General features: G+C 40.8%; 1 protein-coding gene across 1 annotated transcript in view; it reads right to left on the minus strand.

Annotated features, from left to right (window-relative positions):
- The window catches only part of gabbr1b (gamma-aminobutyric acid (GABA) B receptor, 1b), a 235,893-nt gene extending 219,085 nt beyond the window's left edge, over positions 1 to 16,808 (minus strand). The window contains 2 exon segments of the mRNA XM_061664564.1: positions 15,047 to 15,083; positions 16,643 to 16,808. Coding sequence (XP_061520548.1) covers positions 15,047 to 15,083; positions 16,643 to 16,666 — 61 coding nt within the window. The 5' untranslated portion in view covers positions 16,667 to 16,808.
- Positions 16,809 to 20,166: the final 3,358 nt, after the last annotated feature.

The following is a 20,166-nucleotide window of genomic DNA, read 5'->3' on the forward strand; positions in this document are numbered from 1 at the left end:
AGTAATCGATTTTTACAATTATGTACTGTATTACAAAAGAACACATCCGCTCAGATGGACGCAGTGTCCCTGAATGCACCTCGCGTACATACGCAGCTGCGGCATGCCTGCCTACTGTAGTTTCATTCTGAAGAGCAAAATAGGAAATGTAGCAAGTGTACATTATTTCCTGTGTCCTCGTTCATAGTTATCATACAAGGAGATAAGTATACAACACTCTGAGCTACTCCATGTGTTGTTTGAAGCGTTATATGCAACCGTAACATGCAAGGTGCTAATCTTATTAGCATGTCCAAACAGGTCCCTCGGCTGGTCACTTTTAATATCACAGTTGATTCACTGTATATTCCGGAACACCAACATCGCAGCAGACCCTGCGATGTGACTATTGTGCACACGTACACAATAACAATGCTCAAACAAAATGTTGTGCAGCCGTAATGAATAGCCAATAACAATGAGAGTTGCTCTGCGTTGAACCAATCATGTAGCATCAATAGAACCATGCCAAGTTAGGTTGACGCACACAGCACAGCCGTAATGAAACACAACAGGCGCTAAAGTTTGTACTGCTGCAGCCATGTAGCTCAACACTGGGAGAGCGCTGGGGAAAAAAAAAAAAAAGATCCCTTGCAAAAAACGACGGAAGACACAGATGATGTCGTCGACAGATGACGTCGTTGACAAAAAGGCCCGAAAAGCTCAGGAATGTGAAGTTATTTTGGTTTTGTAAACTCTGACGAGAAAGAGTAGCGTGTACTGCACATTATGTCGAGTGTATGTTCGCATAAAGAATACCACCAATCTTTTGTGCCACTTGACACAGTGCCACCCAGGCAAGCATGCTCAACGTAAGACTTTACAATCGCAAAACAAACAAATTGCATCCCAAAAGACATGCTCCCAGTAAGCATGGTTCAAAATAAGGGATTCCAGTGGATGATGAAAGGAATGGACACTCGTTACCAACTCCATGGGCATAAATTGGAAAACTTCTGAGCTTTTGCACAGTCAGATCATACATTTATAAATATATATGGGATTTTTTGTCTGACACAGTCATATAATGACAATGACAGTTCTGAGGACCGGGGTTCAATCCCCGGCCCCGCCTGTGTGGAGTTTGCATGTTCTCCCCCGTGCCTGCGTGGGTTTTCTCCGGGCACTCCGGTTTCCTCCCACATCCCAAAAAGCATGCATGCTAGGTTAATTGAAGACTCTGAATTGCCCTTAGGTGTGAATGTGTGCGCGAATGGTTGTTTGTTAATATGTGCCCTGCGATTGGCTGGCGACCAGTTCAGGGTGTACCCTGCCTCTCACCCTTGTGAGGATAAAGCGGTACAGGAAATGGATGGATGCTCAACATTAACATGGGGAAACTATGCCAAATAAAATAAGAATTTGAAAAGGGGGTAAATAACTTTTTCACAGCACTGTGTTACCAGCATTAGGTTAAGATAAGCAACATACCTACAGTATAGACTCAAATGTGAACATGAGAGGAGGGTGTGGAATGTAGAGTGCAGATCTACATATGTAGATCTGCACTCTACTGTAGTTGACAAGCATAATTTGGATAGATACTGAATCAATTACATGAAATCAGTTGTGGAACCTATTGCAACATACCATTGCAATACAAATGGCACACTTGTCTTTGTCCATGCTCCTAAGTACAATATGGCTACAATGATCATATCATCAATAATAAATACACCATAGTCATCTATAGTATGTTTAGTCTTAATATGAAGAGAAGTAATCGTGAGCATCCCCTGTACAGATAATCAAAGTTTAATGACGGCGACTGTTTCATTGTTTCAAAAATGCCTTCAAATCCTAACTAGTCAGAGGCCAACCGGTGTCAAGACTGTGTTCGACCTTAAAAGTTCCATTGTATTTCCTTTTAATTCTGATGTATCGTTTTAATCACTTATTTTGTTGTTTGATTTTAATTAACTTCTGTTTCCTCACTGTTTACAGAGCTGTCAACATTTATGGGGCAGCACGCTGCAGTGTACTGAATGCAATAAATAAAACTGCAATCTGTCTTTAATAGCGCATAGGAGGCTGCGAAAAACACACCAAATCCCATTTGTCGATGTTTATTAGTCACACTCCAACTGTTGGAGGCTGTAAAGGAAGACATCGCCTCAAAGTGAAAGAGACAAGAGTTGAGGGCCAAGGGGCTAACAGGGAAGGAGTACAGTGAAGGCCTAGCAATAAACAATAAGAAACATTAAATAGTAAAGCCAAAGATAAATCAGCGCCATTCTGTGCTACTGAGAGACAAAGTCAGCAGGAATGACCCTTACCGGTGTCAAGAGGGCCGCAACCATTGTGAACATGTATTCTCGCTGTGGCAGCACAGCAAATCTTAACCAAGATAGCCAGTGCCTTGAGCAGAAACACTCAGATGTCCAAAAAAAAAAAAAAAAAAAAAAAAAACATCCTGACTTTACAAACTCAAAGTGACAGGGAAGGGAACCATTTCCTGGCATGGGAGAAGGACAAAGGTCACAACCAATGCCAAGGGTTTATCTCCTAAAGTACCTGCAAATATCAGAGGATTACAGCCTACAAGGAATGAAAGAACACCTTCGTGCTTCCCTATCTCAGAGAGCCAGCACTCACACAAAGTCAAAATTTAGTCTTATCTGCCAGGCCACAAATAGTCCCATAACATTTAATTAAAAGCAAAGCAATGTAATCATTTTTCCCTCTGGTGTTCTTTTGTTTATCAGTGTTTAGATATTCACTTTGAACTAAGAATGTTTCAACCCTGGAGGGGATTTCTCCCAAATAAAAAGCAAAACTAGATAAAAACAGCCCAATCTAAAGACAAACAAATTAATAAAAAATGCTGTTTGGAGGAGCTGTGCCATAGCAAGGTGTTAGTGTATGTAGCTCAACTTCCTATAGCTGGTATGACGTTCTTATTGACCATGCAAATGACTCGAGACTGATTCAACACCACCAATCCTGATTGCAGCCAAGCAATGAGTATTGCGCTCAGTTTAGTCTACATAATTAGTTTGTTGTTGTTTTTTTCATTCATATAGCACCTTTCATACTTAAAAAAGCAAAACAAAGTGCTTCACAAAACAGGTTATGTATTAACTGCAAATAAATGGATAGGAGTGTCGCCCCCCCCCCCCCCCCCCCCCCCCCATCTATATTATCGTCCATTCTGAAGAAAGTGTGTGACGAGTGCGTACTGCCATGGCAATAGTTCCAAGAATCTTTGGTTGAACATAGTTGTGGTTACAATGAAAAGAAATATACAAGTATGAACTAGCTGAATGCTGACAAATTGAAGACAACATCGCCAGGTTTGCCTATAGAGGCTCAAAGAAGGAAAATAAGTCAAAAATGTTGCATGCCTGGGTGCCAAATTTACAAATGACCATTGGGGCACAAGGGGGCCAAAGTTTCACTAAAACTGTCGATCTAACATTTTTTTATTTGTTCATATTGAAAGTGTCACTTCACAGTTGGGGGGGAAAACAAAACAAAAAAAAGAGCAAATAAAGAATCAAGTTTGTTACTCAAGTCTTGGAAGTGAAATGTCACCATCTGTTGCTTCAGCAATAACTTAAGATTTGATGTCAAATTATTTTGTCATCCATTCATCAATTTTGTATATCCTATTAGTTTGGGTTTTACATCGTCGTAAATGCTTGTTTATGCCACTGCTACACTAGAGGACCATGGCTGTAAACAAAATGCCAGAGGTGGAAAGGTTAGCAGAGGATAACGTGGGAACAGATCCCAAAGTGTTGGTGCCGAAAAGAGGGAACCGCAATTCCGTGGGTTGGTTTTAAAAAGTGTCCGACTTTGACCAGAAAACAATGCAGAAAACATGCCACCCAAAAGCCATTGAATCGAATCTGTTCTACCACTTATACCTGTCATGAACAACTGTACAAAGTGTGAAGTTTGGAAAAAGCACTCACGTTCCATCAAAACCATAACGTGATAAAAGAAAAACAACTGTACTTGGCACAGTACTATAGCAGTACATAGTTGAGAGATCATGTCTTGAGCCGTACGCAAGTGAGCACTTGGGCTTTCTGGCAAGATCGGCCCTCCCCCGAACTATATAAGTGTCGAAGCACGATGGTTCCAGATGACCACGAGCTAGCGGACAAGCGAGCTAAATCCGGAACGGCGTCGTCCAATAAGTCACCGTCTCACTCGGATTTGTGTCGTGTGTTGGTTGGTTCACATAACGGAGACACTTCAGGGAAAGTTAACCATTTATCATTAAACACAGCAACACACATTATTCCGTCTCGTGTACACTACAAACATAGGAGCGCATACATGAAGAATGTATTTTTGTGTGACAGTTGGAAGCCGGGTGAATTTTCAGCACATTCAGCGGTCACGCTCACGGAAAGCTGGGAGGGGGTCTCGATTTTTTACAATTTTGGAGCCTCAATTTATGTACTATTTTTTGTATTCATTCAAATTTGACATGTTTGTTCGCAACACTCTTCTCTCTGGTGTACACAAATTTATGAAAACATTATTTTCACTTTACAGGTACTATAAAACTGGTTGTACTAAAAGAGACATTGACTAGTATTTTTCCACTGGATATTTGCATTTTATTGCACTTTTATTTGTCTTTTATAAATTGTATTGTTTTTTTCTATTTTAAAAAAAATGTGTTCTACAAAAGAAATGGAGAAAAAATAAATAAAATGCTCTTTTAACAAGGTATATGTTGTTATGGGGAATGACCCACTGTATATCGGGATGTAAAATTATGTGTTTTTTTTTTTTTTTTTTTTTTTTTTTTTTTTTTTTTTGGACTTTATGAACACGGTGAGGATTGGTCAGAGACTCTGGATGGGCCGAATGTATCCAGCAGGCCAAATCCATCCTCTGTAGCTTGGGGTTTTGTGGATTTTTTTGTGAAAAAAAACAAAACTAAATGTTAAAATGTATTTAAGACACTAATGCCAAAACAACAAATACCTTGTAGCCAAAAAGGTCCACTTTACATTATACAAAACAAATTGTTTGGATTGTAATGTGTTTAATCAATTTATTGATTTACTTAATTTGCAAAAGTTGTACAGAATGAGTAGATTTGTAAATTTGTTAAAAAAAAATTCTGCTGAATGGTAAAACGATGTTTTACAATACTGTAAACTATGTACCCTGGGGGATTATAAAAAGAATATTGGTATCAAATGAGATTAAACATTATATCCTGAAGTAATGGCCCATCTGAAATCAAAGAAGCCTAGTCCGATAAAAAAAAAAAATACTAACTCCATCTAGCTATTCCTTCTACTTATCTGCTATAATAGAAATACATGTTGTTGAACACGGCTGGTGCATAATAAAATCAATACTCGCCTGACAGCGGATAATGGCCATTTAATGAACAGGCTGACAAAATGTTCACCAGTGTTTTTTTTGCCTTACACACTGGCATATCTAAAGGTTAATAATTTTTGCTAGGACATCGAAACAAGTTTTTCATTGCTTCTGGCTTCTATGATTAAGGTCAGTGCCGACATAAAAGAAAGTTCACCCAAAAACATGTTTATTTCTACAATGTAAAATGGCTCACAATGATTGTGGGTTTGCAAATGAAAATTATCTTTTATTCTTCAACATTAAGAATCTACATAATTACTCTTCTTCTACATGGACACCAATCATTAAATCCATTAACTGAAATTAGCATAATGTAAGTGTTATACCGGGTATTGAGTATTCTCAAAGTATTTATGAGCTTCCCATTGCCTCTTTATTCTGTCCAATTTACAAATAAATAAATAATAATTAGGCGGCACGGTGGCCGGCTGGTGAGAGCGTCTGCCTCACAGTTCTGAGGTCCGGGGTTCAATCCCGGGCCCCGCCTGTGTGGAGTTTGCATGTTCTCGCCGTGCCTGCGTGGGGTTTCTCCGGGCACTCCGGTTTCCTCCCACATCCCCAAAACATGCATGCTAGGTTAATTGACAACTCTAAATTGCCCGTTGGTGTGAATGTGAGTGCAAATGGTTGTTTGTTTATATGCGTCCCTGCGATTGGCTGGCAACCAGTTCAGCGTGTACCCCGCCTCCTGCCCGAAGATAGCTGGGATAGGCTCCAGCACGCCCGTGACCCTAGTGAGGAGAAGCGGCTCAGAAAATGGATGGATGGGATAAATAATAATTATAGTGGGGAAAAACAACTGCAAATCCTACTTCGCGGTTTTTCACATTACGCGGGGGGGTTCTCGTCCCCATTAACCGCGAAAAATGAGGGAACACTGTATAACTCTGGGGGCTGGGAAGACAGGAAATCTGAGCGCACACAATGTGATGTTATTTTGATGACAACATTGCTGCATCATTTCTTATCTGCGTTAGATACTGCAAGTGACAAATAAAGACAGAGAAAGCAAGCACGCTTTGCCTATTTAGAGAACTGCGTGTGCAAGAGAGTGGGGAAAAAAGGCGCAAAGGAATACCTTTAAAAGTATGTTTTAAAAAGTTTAAGTGTGTTTTAATAAGTTTAAATGCATTTAAAGCATGGGGGGCATAAAACTATTTTTTTTAAAAACAAAAAAACAAGTTCTTTATAGCTTTAGACCACATCATTTATGCGGCCTGCGAAAGCAAATCATGTGCGTCGACTTCCATAATTTTTGTTATGTATTAAATAACAACATTGAGATTTTGCAAGTATTTTTTTTTGGTTACCAAACCCCTTTTTACAGTAACTTCAACAATCGTAAAACAAACTTCTATCCTCGACTTCCATCCATCCATTCTCTATACCGCTTATACTGTTCAGGGTCACGAGGCGCTGGAGCCTTTATTCATTCGTTCATCTTCCATTTCGCTTCTCCTCACTAGGGTCGCGGGTGTGTTGGAGCCTATCTCAACTTACTTCGGACGAAAGGAAAACTCCACCTCCCTAGATACTGGTCTCCTATTGGCTAGAGTGGACTCATAGGGATACTTTGAGAATCTCAGCAGCAGCGAGCAGAGGAAGAGTGGCAGACGTGGGAAAGGAGGAAATGAACAATGAAAAAAACAATGAACAACTTGTGCCTAAAATGAATAACATTTCTGAAATATGGGAGAACACATACTGTATAGCCTGGTTATTTTGCCACATTAAATTTTGTTTATTTCATTCATTAATGATAAAAATATTTCTTTACAGGCATGTTAAATATTGCTATATCAATATCGCAATATTCAACATGCATATCACTTGTTTTTCCAATATCATGCAGCCATAGCGACCCTCTGAGGGGGGATATATATATATATATATATATATATATATATATATATATATATGTATATACATACATACACACTCACACAATACTAAGTTGCCTATGCATGTTTACACCATCCATCCATCCATCCATTTTCTGAGCCGCTTCTCCTCACTCAGGTCGCGGGCGTGCTGGAGCCTGTCCCAGCTGTCATCGGACAGGAGGCGGGGTACACCCTGAACTGGTCGCCAGCCAATCGCAAGGCACATACAAACAAACAACCATTCGCACTCACATTCACACCTATGTTTTTGCGATGTGGGAGGAAACCGGAGTGCCCGGAGAAAACCCACGCAGGCACGGGGAGAACATGCAAACTCCACACAGGCGGGGCCGGGGATTGAACCCGGGTCCTCAGAACTGTGAGGCTGACGCTCTAACCAGTCGTCCACCATGCCGCCTGCACGCATTATGTAAATAAAATTTGAAGTTGAAAAAGACGTGCACTTTTTGTTCATCAGAATCAAAATCATCTTTATTTTGCCAAGTATGTTAAAAGCACACAAGGAATTTGTCTCTGGTAGTCGGAGCCGCTCTAGTAAGACAACAGACAGTCAATTGACAGAGAATACTTTTGAGACATAAAGACATTGAGAAAAACAGTCACAGAGCAATAAAAGGTTGCTAGTAATCTAGTAATGGTATTTATTTATTTATTGACAATTGTGCAAAAAGATGCAGAGTCCTCTAGCACTTAGAGCAGTTTGAATGACTAAAAGACCAATAGTCCAGTGAAAAGACCATTGTGTAAAGGGCGCCGAGACTGAAAGAAATGTATGCAGTTTAAAGTGATTAGTAGTGCGATAATCTGGGACAATGTTGAATCTGCAAATGTTGCAGGTACTACTCAGTTGATTGTGCAAATGATGCAGATGATACTCAGGCAAATGAGTGGCCAGTATTGGTCAACAACAGATATGCAAATAGTGCAGCGTGGCGAGACTTCTACAGTGAGTGCACGAGTAATACATAATTGGCCCGACAGAAATGTGACAACAAACGTAAGACAAGAAAATTGGCAGCATGTTGCAATGGAATTGTTGGTTAGCTGTTTAAGAAGTTAATGGCAAGAGGGAAGGAGCTGTTGCTAATTTTAGTTTGCATTGATCGGTAGCGCCTACCTGAGGGAAGGAGCTGGAAGAGCTGGTGACCAGGATGTGGAGGGTACGAGAGGATTTTGCATGGTCTTGTCTTAGTTTTGGCAGCATGCAAGTCCTCGAGGGTGGGTAGGGGGGTACCGACAATCTTTTCAGCAGTTTTGATTGTCCGTTGCAGTCGGAGTTTGTCCTTTTTTTGTAGCAGCACCAAACCAGACTGTGATGGAAGAACACAGGACAGCATGAGGGGCAGCTGTGGCGATGGATGCCTCCTGAAGTCCACGATCATCTCTACCGTCTTGAGCGTGTTCAGCTCCAGGTTGTGTCGGCCGCACCGCAGCTCCAGCCGCTTCACTTTCTGTCGATACGCAGACTCGTCACCGTCTTTGATGAGGCCGATGACTATGGTGTCATCTGCAAATTTGTGTCCTTTTCAAATCTGCAGTAGAAGGTTTTCAAGTCGTTGGCTAGTCTACTATTGTTCTCAGCTTATGGGGATCGTCGCTTGTAATTGGTTAGCGATTGTAATGCATGCCAGACTGATTTAGAGTCATGAGAGCTAAACTGTTTTTCTAACTTTACTGCATAGTTTCTCTTTGCAATGTTAATTTCTTTAGTCATCTGGTTTCTAGTGTGATTAATACAGGGCCCGGTCCCCACTTCGATATGCATCGTCTTTAGCCTGGCGAAGTGGCTTAAGTTTGGCAGTGAACCACGGTTTGTTGTTATTGAACGTGCGAAATGACTTTGTTGGTACAGACACCTCTTCACAGAAACTGATATAAGATGTGTCAGCGTCCGTATAGTCATCCAGGCTGCCACCTGAATTTTCAAAGACACTCCAGTCTGTGCAGTCTAAACAGCTTTGAAGTTCCATCTTGGCTTCATTGGTCCACTTTTTGACTGTTTTCACTGTAGGCTTCGCACATTTAAGTTCTTGCCTGTATGTTGGTATTAAGTGAATTAAGCAGTGATTCGTTGATTTGTTAATGAGTTCAACATATTAAAAGGGAAATGTAAAATTTGCAACCTCAGCTGGTAAAGTTAACTTGTAATGAGGTTCTTTAACATTATATAGTGTAGGGTATAATGTTTAAAGTTTCAACTTTATGGTGGGAGGTAGCGTTGGGCATTGTTTGAATTTGAGCAATTCCTGTCCCGGTTCTGGTTCTTTATTTTGATTCCGGTTCCAAACTATTCTCGATTCCAATTCTTTGAGGGGGCTGGGTCAAAAACGTTTGCATGGCTCACATAAAGGGTGACCAAATTATGAACATCCATTTTCTGAGCGCCCCGCAGCATAGACTAAAATGAACATTTGACTTTGGGTTCTTTGTAACCAGTATCAATATGAAACCTATGAACTAAAAGGCAATGTGTTTGGAACTAACCCAATTGACTTAATATTTGTTAAATAATGTTTCAGCTAAAAGTTAAATATAGCATTGTTAAAATCGTTATTTGGGACTGTTTTATCACGTCAAATGTCAACTTGCATACGTCAAATGTCAAACTTGCACACGTCAAATGTGTGCAAGTTTTAGCTTGACCTCCTGTTTTAAGCTTTTCGCCTTTTATTTTGTCACCCAATTGACCGAGAGTTGACTTCACCGAAGCTCTGCACAGTGTAGGCTGAGACTCAGAGCCCGTCAGACGTTAAAACATCGTGAAAGCCTCCTTTGCACAATATAATCTTATTCCAAGTGTTGCACTGAGGCGATTGGTCATTAATTTTAACAAATTCAATACACACTTTTGTTCCCCGCCATCGCCGTTGGGTACAAGCACGTCTTAGTGTGCGTTCTTCATTGGTTTTTGCCGCTTCTTCGTTTGTTTTCGCCAACTCTTCTTCGGGGCCGGAGGACTAGGCATCGAAACTGGGAACAGGAATTTTTCGATTCTCGATGCCCAACCCTAGTGGGAGGTAACTGCCTTTGATTAATATCCATCCATCCATCCATCCATTTTCTAAGCCGCTTGCTTCTCCTCACTAGGGTCGCGGGCGTGCTGGAGCCTTTCCCAGCTATCATCGGACAGGAGGCGGGGTACACCCTGAACTGATTGCCAGCCAATCGCAGGGCGCATAGAAACAAACAACCATTCGCACTCACATTCACACCTACGGGCAATTTAGAGTCTTCAATTAACCTGCATGCATGTTTTTGGGATGTGGGAGGAAACCGGAATGCCCGGAGAAAAGCCACGCAGGCACGGGGAGAACATGCAAACTCCACACAGGCGGGGCCAGGGATTGAACCCGGGTCCACAGAAGTGTGAGGCTGACGCTCTAACCAGTCGCCCGCCGTGCTGCTCCTTTGATTAATATTTGTATTAAAATGAAGATGTATTTTTAAATATAAATATTGGAACTGATATTTGGTCCAATAAATAATCCCAGACTATACATCATAAATAAAATCAATCAATCATACTTTATTTGTAAGCGCTTTTCATACAAAGAAATGCAACACAAAGACAAACATTATTCTTCATGCTGGAGTCTATACCACCTATCTTTGGACGAGAGGCGGAGTACACCCGGAACTGGTCACCAAACAATCGCAGGCCATTTATAAACAAACAACCATTCGCACTCACATTCACACCTACGGACAATTTGGAGTCTCCAATGAACCTACCATGCATGTTTTTGGGTTGTGGGAGGAAATCGGAGTACCCGGAGAAAACCCACGCACGCACAGGGAGAACATGCAAACTCCACACAGGCGGGGCCGGATTTGAACCTGTGTCCTCGGAACTGTGAGGCAGATGTGCTGACCAGTCTATCCACCTTGCCGCATAATGCCAATACTTTTTTTTTTGACAATTGTGCAAATGATGCAGAGTCCTCTCGCAATTACAGGAGTTTGAAATGACTAATAGAGTGATAATCTGATACAGTGACCACTGTGGAAATGGCGCAGAGACTTCAAGAAACTTAAGCAGTTTAAAGTGACTAGTCGTGTGATCATCTGGAACAGTGTCAATGGTGCAGATACTTCTCAAGCACATTAGTGACCAGTATTGCTCAACAACAGATATGCAAATAGTGCAGAGTGGCGAGAACTACTACAGTGAGTGCATGAATAATGTGTAATTGGCCCGACAGCGATATGACAACAATCTCAAGACAAAATTGGCAGCATGTTACAATGGAATTGTAGGTTATCTGTTTAAGAAGTTAATGGCAAGAGGGAAGAAGCTGTTGCTAGTTTTAGTTTGCATTGTTCGATAGCGCCTACCTGAGGGAAGGAGCTGGAATAGGTGGTGACCAACATGTGGACGGACCAAGAGGATTTACAGCCATTATAAAATTACAGTAGTTAGTTGTAAATCTCTGTAGGCTACTGTGTATGGGGGAAAGGGTATAAGGTGAATTAAACGAACAATTGAACAAGGTGAATTGAACGAACAAACAGAAATAATGAATACCAAACCGCGATGGTGATTGTAACAGAACAAATCTGACGCGCCATGTAGTTTGTCCTAGTGGAGCTGCCGTAAAGTGGCGTCATCGGCAGGCACGCAGGCCACCGAAGAACCCCCGAGCAGATCGTGAAAACTAGAGCCGGCTAACAGGCGTACTTACGTGGCGGCCATGTTGGCAGGGGCGACATTCCCATCAAAGGCAATGCATGGACATTAGCTTAGCGTCGCCATAGGCATGCAGCTCAAAGGGGCGTGTCATATCTACCTCAAGGGCACTCGTCATGTACACGTCTCTCGAACATGGTATACTGATTGTGGTACAGTATACACGCATTTGTTTTCTTGTCAACACATCACTATGGCATCCAATCGTAACAGAGGTGGGAAAAAGAAGCTGAAGTACTTCATGGCTCAGGACAGCAACCGTGTTTTTAGGCCACAAAATAAAAGTGCTTCACTTTAACGAACATTCAGCTTTAAACGGACAACACCTCTCCCTTATTAGTCCATTATACCAAGCTTCCACTGACTTTTTATTAGTATACTCATTGTACATGAAGCTGATTACATTCCCTGTACAGATGTTTTAAGTAACACACAATTAGTGGCTACCATACATCTATGGCATTGGTAACTTTAAGAACAAAAGAACACGCTACACTGCAATAAATGTAGTATGCCACTTTTAAACATTAACTGTCATCCACAAAAAAAAAATATTTTGGACCTAATAAATATGATGCATTACTTCTAAGTAAACTGTATTTGACTAAAAACTCAAAGTTTATTCCTGTGAGGATGAGTTTTAGAGTCTTCAATTAACCTCGCGTCTTCAATTAACCTCGCGTGCATGTTTTTGGGATGTGGGAGGAAACCGTAGTCCCCGGAGAAAACCCCCGCAAGCACAGGGAGAACATGCAAACTCCACACAGGCGAAGCCGGGGATTGAACCTCAGACCTCAGAACTGTGAGGCAGACGCTCTAACCAGTTGTGTTAATTCAAATTATCAAATGTTAGTTTATCAAGGATTGTGCTAACGTACATGTTTTGGAAAAGGGGACATTTGCCCACAAAGTGGAAGCGCTTTCATTTTAACATTATCTGGAAAGTAAAACTGAAATTTAATTTCTATTTAGAACTTATTCATGTGGAAGTTTGTATATTGTTCAAAGTTGATAAATGCTTGCTGGTGGAAAAAGAATGCAGGATTCAATGCTTGGATTCGGTTGCAGGATAATTTCCAGAAGAGAAACGTGAAAAACTTGATTATTTGAGTAATAGAATTGGGGGGGGGGGGGGTCCTAAAGGAATGGGGTCGAGAACATATATCAGATCTTTGGAGGAAAAAACAAATTGCAGCCCATTTGTAGTTCATAAACGCCCAGCCCTACTCACTCCCTTCTTTCAAACATTCTTTCTGCAAAACAACTGTCGAACATTCCTGCGCTTTCATGCGAGTGAAGTCACACATTTGAAACGGTCAATTATCAGATTTACTACACAATCCCGGCAGTCACATTTGATTCAGCACCACGGACAGCGGTACATTCATAGCTAGAACCCAATCACATTTATATTTGCAGTGTTACATTGTGTTATTTGGCCTCGTCAAAAATCTGATATTTGATTATATTTTAATATAGATAATATCTTTTGCATTATATATTTTTTTTCCCCCACTGTATGTCACAAAGGGGTTCCTGATGGCATTGTGATGCCAAAAGCGATCCATCTTAAACAAGTTCCGTCTTTAAAAACAGTGAGGCTTTCCTCTTTTCGCAGATGAATTGCTAAACAAAGTGCACACACTGCATGCCATTCTTCACAGTGCAACTTGCATATCTTAACATGCTGATTAACCAGATTCCCATCAGAGTGCAACTTACAAATGGAAAAGAAGGATAACAAGAACTACCAGCACCACCAACTCAATCTGTGTATCATTTCTTTGTTCCATTTTAAAATGGCAACGAAAAAAGAAAACTTGGTAAAAGTGACTCATTATTTTGTCTTGTTTTTTAATCTAATACAAAAAAAATATTCTTTTTTTTTTCATACTTTGATTTTATGCTAAGATCAAACATACAAAATGGAAAAATGCTCAACAGAACTGAATTTGATTTTGATATTTAATTTGTCAGGTATATGTGAGCCGGACGTTTGGTAATGAGCACCAGTAAAGATACAGTAAGTTAGCGTGTAGCTGCCACAAGCAGTTTTTTGTGACCTAATTCACTGTGCTTCAGTTTGTATGTCACATAACAATTGTCAGATGAGCATCGCACATTAATTGGCAATTCAACTGTTTGAATGCTGATGATTGTGTGCTGTGCCAAGAAGCATTCGTATCCTTGCGCAACTTCACAAGATTATCATCATTAACGCTATTATATTAGGCGTCCTTGGGTTACGTGAAAGGCGCTATATAAATCTAAGTTATCATTATTATTCTTAACAACATCCTCACCAGCCGTGTATACATTTAAATTAGTCATTTTTGTCTGATTTATTGTCATAAATTAGGACTTTTTCCTTTAAAAACATGTTTTCATGAAAAGTTATTTGTTTAAAAATTAACAGTTTTCCCCGAGAATTTGTCGTTCAAATTACACCTTTTTCCCCCTTGGAAAATAATGACATTTTTTATTTTAAAAGATCTTTCTGTCAGACATGAATTGTTTCTTTCTTGTAAAATCACAAATGTGGATGGGAAAATGTTGACTTTAATTACAGCTTATTGTAACGTTATTACAATATTCGGGCAAGCATATGCAGTTAAGTAGTCATCTTTGGATGACTGCAGTTGGTTCAGCCTAGCCTTAAGTGGATGTCTGCATTTTACTGGGTCCAACTATAGTGACAGTAAAGTGACAAATCATACGAATGGAAAACGTTCAACTCCGGTCTTGGTCTCGAGACCAGCACTGATCTGCTATTCTTCAACTTTATTAATGTGATAAGAAGAAGCACTTGGTAAAACAACAAATACCTTCAATTCATGTGTTCCTAAGCCCCCACCACCCCTGTTAATGACTGCAACCTTTGCAGTGTTGTGACTCAGGGACAACACCCGCCTCTCAAAGTGCAAGACATCAGTACTAAACTGAGCGAGGGGAGACTTGTCTGCTAACTCAACAGTCATTAAATTGGGTTCCTCAACCACAAAGACTCCATATGTAAAAACAACATGAAAAATTAAACACTCTGCGGTCTTCAACTTACTGAAACGGCGGTGACAACGTCGAGCTTTAGCCGGCATCTTGAAAGAAAACAAACAGGTAGGCAAATGTTACATTGTTAACTGTAAGCAACACCAGCGAATCCAATTTTGTCTTTCTGAGATGAATATTTCTGGAAAGAGTTTTTTTTTTTTTTTTTCCCAAAACAATATCTTTAGTGCGTTTTCAAGTTGCTTTCAATTACATAGAGATAAAAAATAAATAAACAAATACAAAATAAAATAAAAAGATTGTTCACAAGTCAAAGGAAACTTCCAGGGCAGTTAGTATGCTGTCCAACATACAAATTGCCTTACATTGTCATTTAGGTAACAATGACAAAACACACAAGCACAAATACTGTATTTATGACCTGTACCACCTGAGTACATGCGTATATGAAAGCATAGTACTTATCCTGCACTAGCAGTAACTATGTACCTAAAATACTAATAATAATAAAGTAATCATACAAAATGATATATACATGTACAGTACGTAAGTAAAAAAGATGACAACACTCATCATCAAAGGTCTGTTTTATCAAGGATTAGCCCAAATTATTTCACTATTGTGTCTGCTTCTAAATTTTAAAAAAAATAATAATAATAAATCGCATGTACAGTGAACGCCAAATGATGAAGTCGGGTATCGAAAGGAAGGATGTCAGTTTAGGAAACTGCAGAGGACCACTAAGATCGAAGTCTCCCTCACTGCATTGCTTAAATCCACATTTGCCATATAATGCATAAAAGGAATGCAAATGTTTTGGAAGAGTGATAGCTTTCCCTTTAAAATGTAAGTTATCTTCTCCATGGGTAAAGTTGTGGCAAAGGTTTTAATTCCACCTTAAATTGCCATTATAATGACAGCCCACTGTGCATGTTTAGGTCTCCACATGCCGCAATCTCTGATGTTTCTTAAATGCAACCAAAGATCTTCTTTAAATCTTCATTTTTTTAACACATAGAAGAATTCATTTTTTGGGGGGAAGAATTTAGTTGTACTTTGAAAGAGTTGCTGACACCGTGTCAAATGTATATAAAACCAAAAAAAAAAAAAGAAAATTAAAGAGAGAATGCAGTCTATTACTGGCACATTGCAATCTGTTATCCGTCTCATTAAGCCCGTCATAATAACTTGGTTATTAATAATAACTGCTTCGCTCGTGTTGACGTCAGGCGCCGGCCATGGGCAATGCACGCCGATGCTAAAACGTACATGTGTGGGCAACACCCACGCGTCTCCACGCGTGGTGGGCTCGTTGTGGCGAGAGCGCACGTGGAACGCGCTTCATCATTGCGAGCTGCCCTTTTTGAATTGGTAAACCGGCGAGCACGTTTCACCTTCGACGGTGTTCCAAATGTGCTCCTACTAGCGTCGACGGTACCGCAGCGACGCCGCCACTGTCGAGTTGACTAGCAAAACGATATAGGATACCGTACAACATAGTCGAGGCGACGAACTCCCCCGCGAGACAAAAGGCTACAACTGTGTTTTAAAGCTATGCGCCATAAAGTGTGTGTGTGGGGGGGGGGGGGGTGAGGAAAAAAAAAAAGTTTAACACCCAGCAAATGTAATGTAGCAGAGTTCTACTCACAGAAAGCAGCGGGCAGAGTGTCATCGACTTGAGTGAAGTGGAGAAAGTGTCTCACGTGGACAATTAGGACGGAAAGCGTTTTTTTGTTTGGTTTTTTTTCCGACGCCCGAATTCAAATCCTGTCAGCTCACCGAATGTTCAATTTCCGCTCCACACGCCTCTGTGATACACACGGACACTTGACAGACACACACACACACACTCGCCACCGTGGAGCCCCCCCTCTGCCCTCCCTCAGAACCCTCCTCCCTCTCCTTCGCCGTGCTCCCTCGCTCTCCGGTGACGTCACTGCAACGCCCGGCAGCAGACAGTCAAAAGATGTTGGAATGCCAAGTACAACAGCAACAGCAAAACATAAAATTCAAGAAGAAAGGCAATTTTTTTCAAATCATTACATCACGCCCAAGCAGGGGCTTCTGGAGACCCCCTGGGGGCTCCAGGCAAGACCGACCAAGGATAAACAAAGACATAATTTAACTGAATAATTGACATATACAATGAGTCACAAAAAAAAAAACTTACTACCACCACTCAAAGAAAACATACACGGTAGCTATGGATAGATACATGTTTCAAAAACCTGAAAGGTTTGTGCGGTGGAGTTGGCGGCAAACGATGGAGGACAAGGGCGGGCACGAATGGAGGCAAGGCAGCATTACTTATGACAAGAAAGGCAAAACAAAAAGGACTACAGAAACATGAAAACAAAAAATACTGAATTTCAAGGCCAAAAATCATGAAAGAAAGTGGTGAGAAACACGAGCCAAACAAAAGACTCAACACCAAAGACTTTGGGGGAAACATGACGACGAAGGCGACATGACATATGACAGCAACAACAATGAACTGACAAAGACTGAAAGAAAGCAGCGAGACAACTCGGTGCCCCTGAACGAGACAGGAGAGCTGATTGGTTGACACAAGGAACAGGGCTGATGAGAATGGGTGGCGAGGAAGACCAAATGAGCATGAACATGGGACACTGAAAATAAAGCATAACATGATAATAATAGCATAATAGAGAGCGAGTTCTCTTTTCCAATGACACCCACATTACAAAAGAAATAATTACAAACAATATACAATAAATGTAAGGTGCAACATAAAACAAAAAAAAAAACATGACCGACACATAAAAGGTGCATTCAGGGGGGGGGGGGGGATCATTAAAGGGAATCAAGGTACCGGACAAAAGATTATTCAATTTAAATGGTGAGAATACTCAAAAGCAATTTTTACAACTTCAGTTCTAACATTTGCAATTTGAAGAGTGAATGGATGACGAGCACACCTGGAGTAAGTGAATAACTTAAAGCTAAGCATATGTATTAAATAATCAGGTCGAGTAAATGATGACGAAAGACCATATCAATAAACAGCAAACAGTGTTGCTCTCTTCTCAGAGCCAAAAGAGGCTCAGCAAACATTCCGGTACAGTTTATGGGTCATAAACCCATCACTAGTAATAAATAAATAGCAGCATGATAAACTGTGTCCAATGGTTTTAATGTAGGGGGGGGGGAGCATGCATGTAGGTGACATCACCATAGTCCAAAACTGATTTAAAAAAATGTAGTTTGTGCTATCTGCTTCCTACAGCACCGAGGAAGACAAGATTTACAATAGTTCTGTAAAAGATTGCTTGAAAAGATTTTTTTTTAAAAAGGCTTCAGTTTCTATGACATGTTTTAAAAGACGACTTGTCATCAATCCAGGTGCCCACATACTTGTCATACATGTCACGATGTAGAAGAGCAACACCCACCACACGTCTGCATGTACCGCATGGTGGGCTGCATAGAATCTGGGAAAGTTCATGACATCTTGTCACACATTTTCTTTTTAAGGGGATTGCATTTACAATCTTTTTTTTCTTCTTCTTCTCAGTCTCTCAGTACACCGCTCCAGTTTTGATGTGCAATGTGAAAAGGAATCAAAACAAATCAGAGTCTGACTGTGTAATAGCTACATTAGTTTGTTGATTCGGTTATTTTGGATCAACTGTTATGTAATATGCATTCAATGAAAGCTACTGTCCTCATGCTGTACTTTTAATGCCTTCAAAAAAGAACAAACAGTGCTTGGATAATGGCAAAATGATTTATTTGGCACATTGATCATTCGCTCTTAGTGCTCATGTGAGAATTTCTGGCATCAAGATGATGCACTGGTATTCAAAATGTGTGTGTTCTTTTGGTCTCATATCAAGGAAAATAACAGTTGGCTTTCCTTCTTCAGTAGGCTGCTAGTGCCGTTCGACTCCAGATAAGCAGTGGAAAATTGATAGCTACTGCAGCTGTGGTGTCAGATATAGACTAGTAGGAGATCTATTGCAGTGTTGATTGGTTGACAGAGAAAGACAAGAGGCCTCAAACTCCACGGTTGATAAATTCCCGGGACCTGCAATTGTCTCCGCATGACTATGATTCACTCGTCATGCGTGCCGGAATTTGGAAAGTTGCAATCGGAAGAGAACAGCAGTCAGCCGTCTCCGACCGCCATCCCTACCAGGGAAGTGGACTGTATTGTGTGTTCTTTCTGCTCTCTGTTGAGAAAATGCTGCAGCAAGAGGGTCAAGTCTCTCAGGTGAACTCTGGATGTCCATTTATCAGACTCCACAGACCCATTCAATGCCACATGCTGCTCATTCTTGTTTTGTTTTTTCCCAGTTGTGTGTGTTTTTTTCCCCACACATATAGCTGCCAAAAGGCTATATACATTAAATCCTAAGGCATAAACCCCTGCACGTGTAGTCTTGATGATTAATGATTAAGGCGTAATGCAAAGGTGATTTGTGTTCCAGATGCGTCCCATGCATTTAAATTTTTCTTAATGTTAAAGTGTAAAAGGAAGTTGACCGATATCTATTCTTCTATTCTTCTTCTCCTTTAACCCAATTATTTGTCATTCTTTTGAAATAAGCAAAAAACAAAAGCAGACTTAAGATTCCTGAACTGAGTTCTTGTGAGATACGTAGGCTAGGGTCTTGCAAGATCTACCGACGTCATGTCGAAGGAAGTTAACATTTTTCCCAAAAACGCTGTTAGAATTGTGATTGTCAACCATCCATCCATCCATCTTCTACCAACCACCAGGGAATTTTACTTGTTCGGTAGCAATTTGGAGGTTGCAGTGTACAGAAGAGAAGGCGGCATGCATACACCATTCAGATCCACCGTGCACCACTTGAATGGCTTGGCGCAGGAGCACAGGCTTTGAATGGTGGTCAGGCTCCACCGCCCAGGTGAGCCGGAGGGTTGCTATTACACCATGCCATCCCGCGACCTTTACTTCAATGGTGTCTTAAGAGGGAGAGGTGTTGACTGGAGGCACGGTCTCGCTTCCCCTTGGTCATAAACATCAACCAATTTGGAATATCATTCCATTGCTACGCCGATGACAACCACTTGTAGCTCAAGACTGATTGAACTGTTCTATCAGCATCAACATCCATACCAGTCTCAACACTGACCGCTTGCCTGGATGAGGTAAAGGCGTTGGACGGGTTATAACTTCTTTCAACT

This window comes from Phycodurus eques, chromosome 20 (assembly GCF_024500275.1).
Source record: "Phycodurus eques isolate BA_2022a chromosome 20, UOR_Pequ_1.1, whole genome shotgun sequence".
Lineage (NCBI taxonomy): Eukaryota > Metazoa > Chordata > Actinopteri > Syngnathiformes > Syngnathidae > Phycodurus > Phycodurus eques.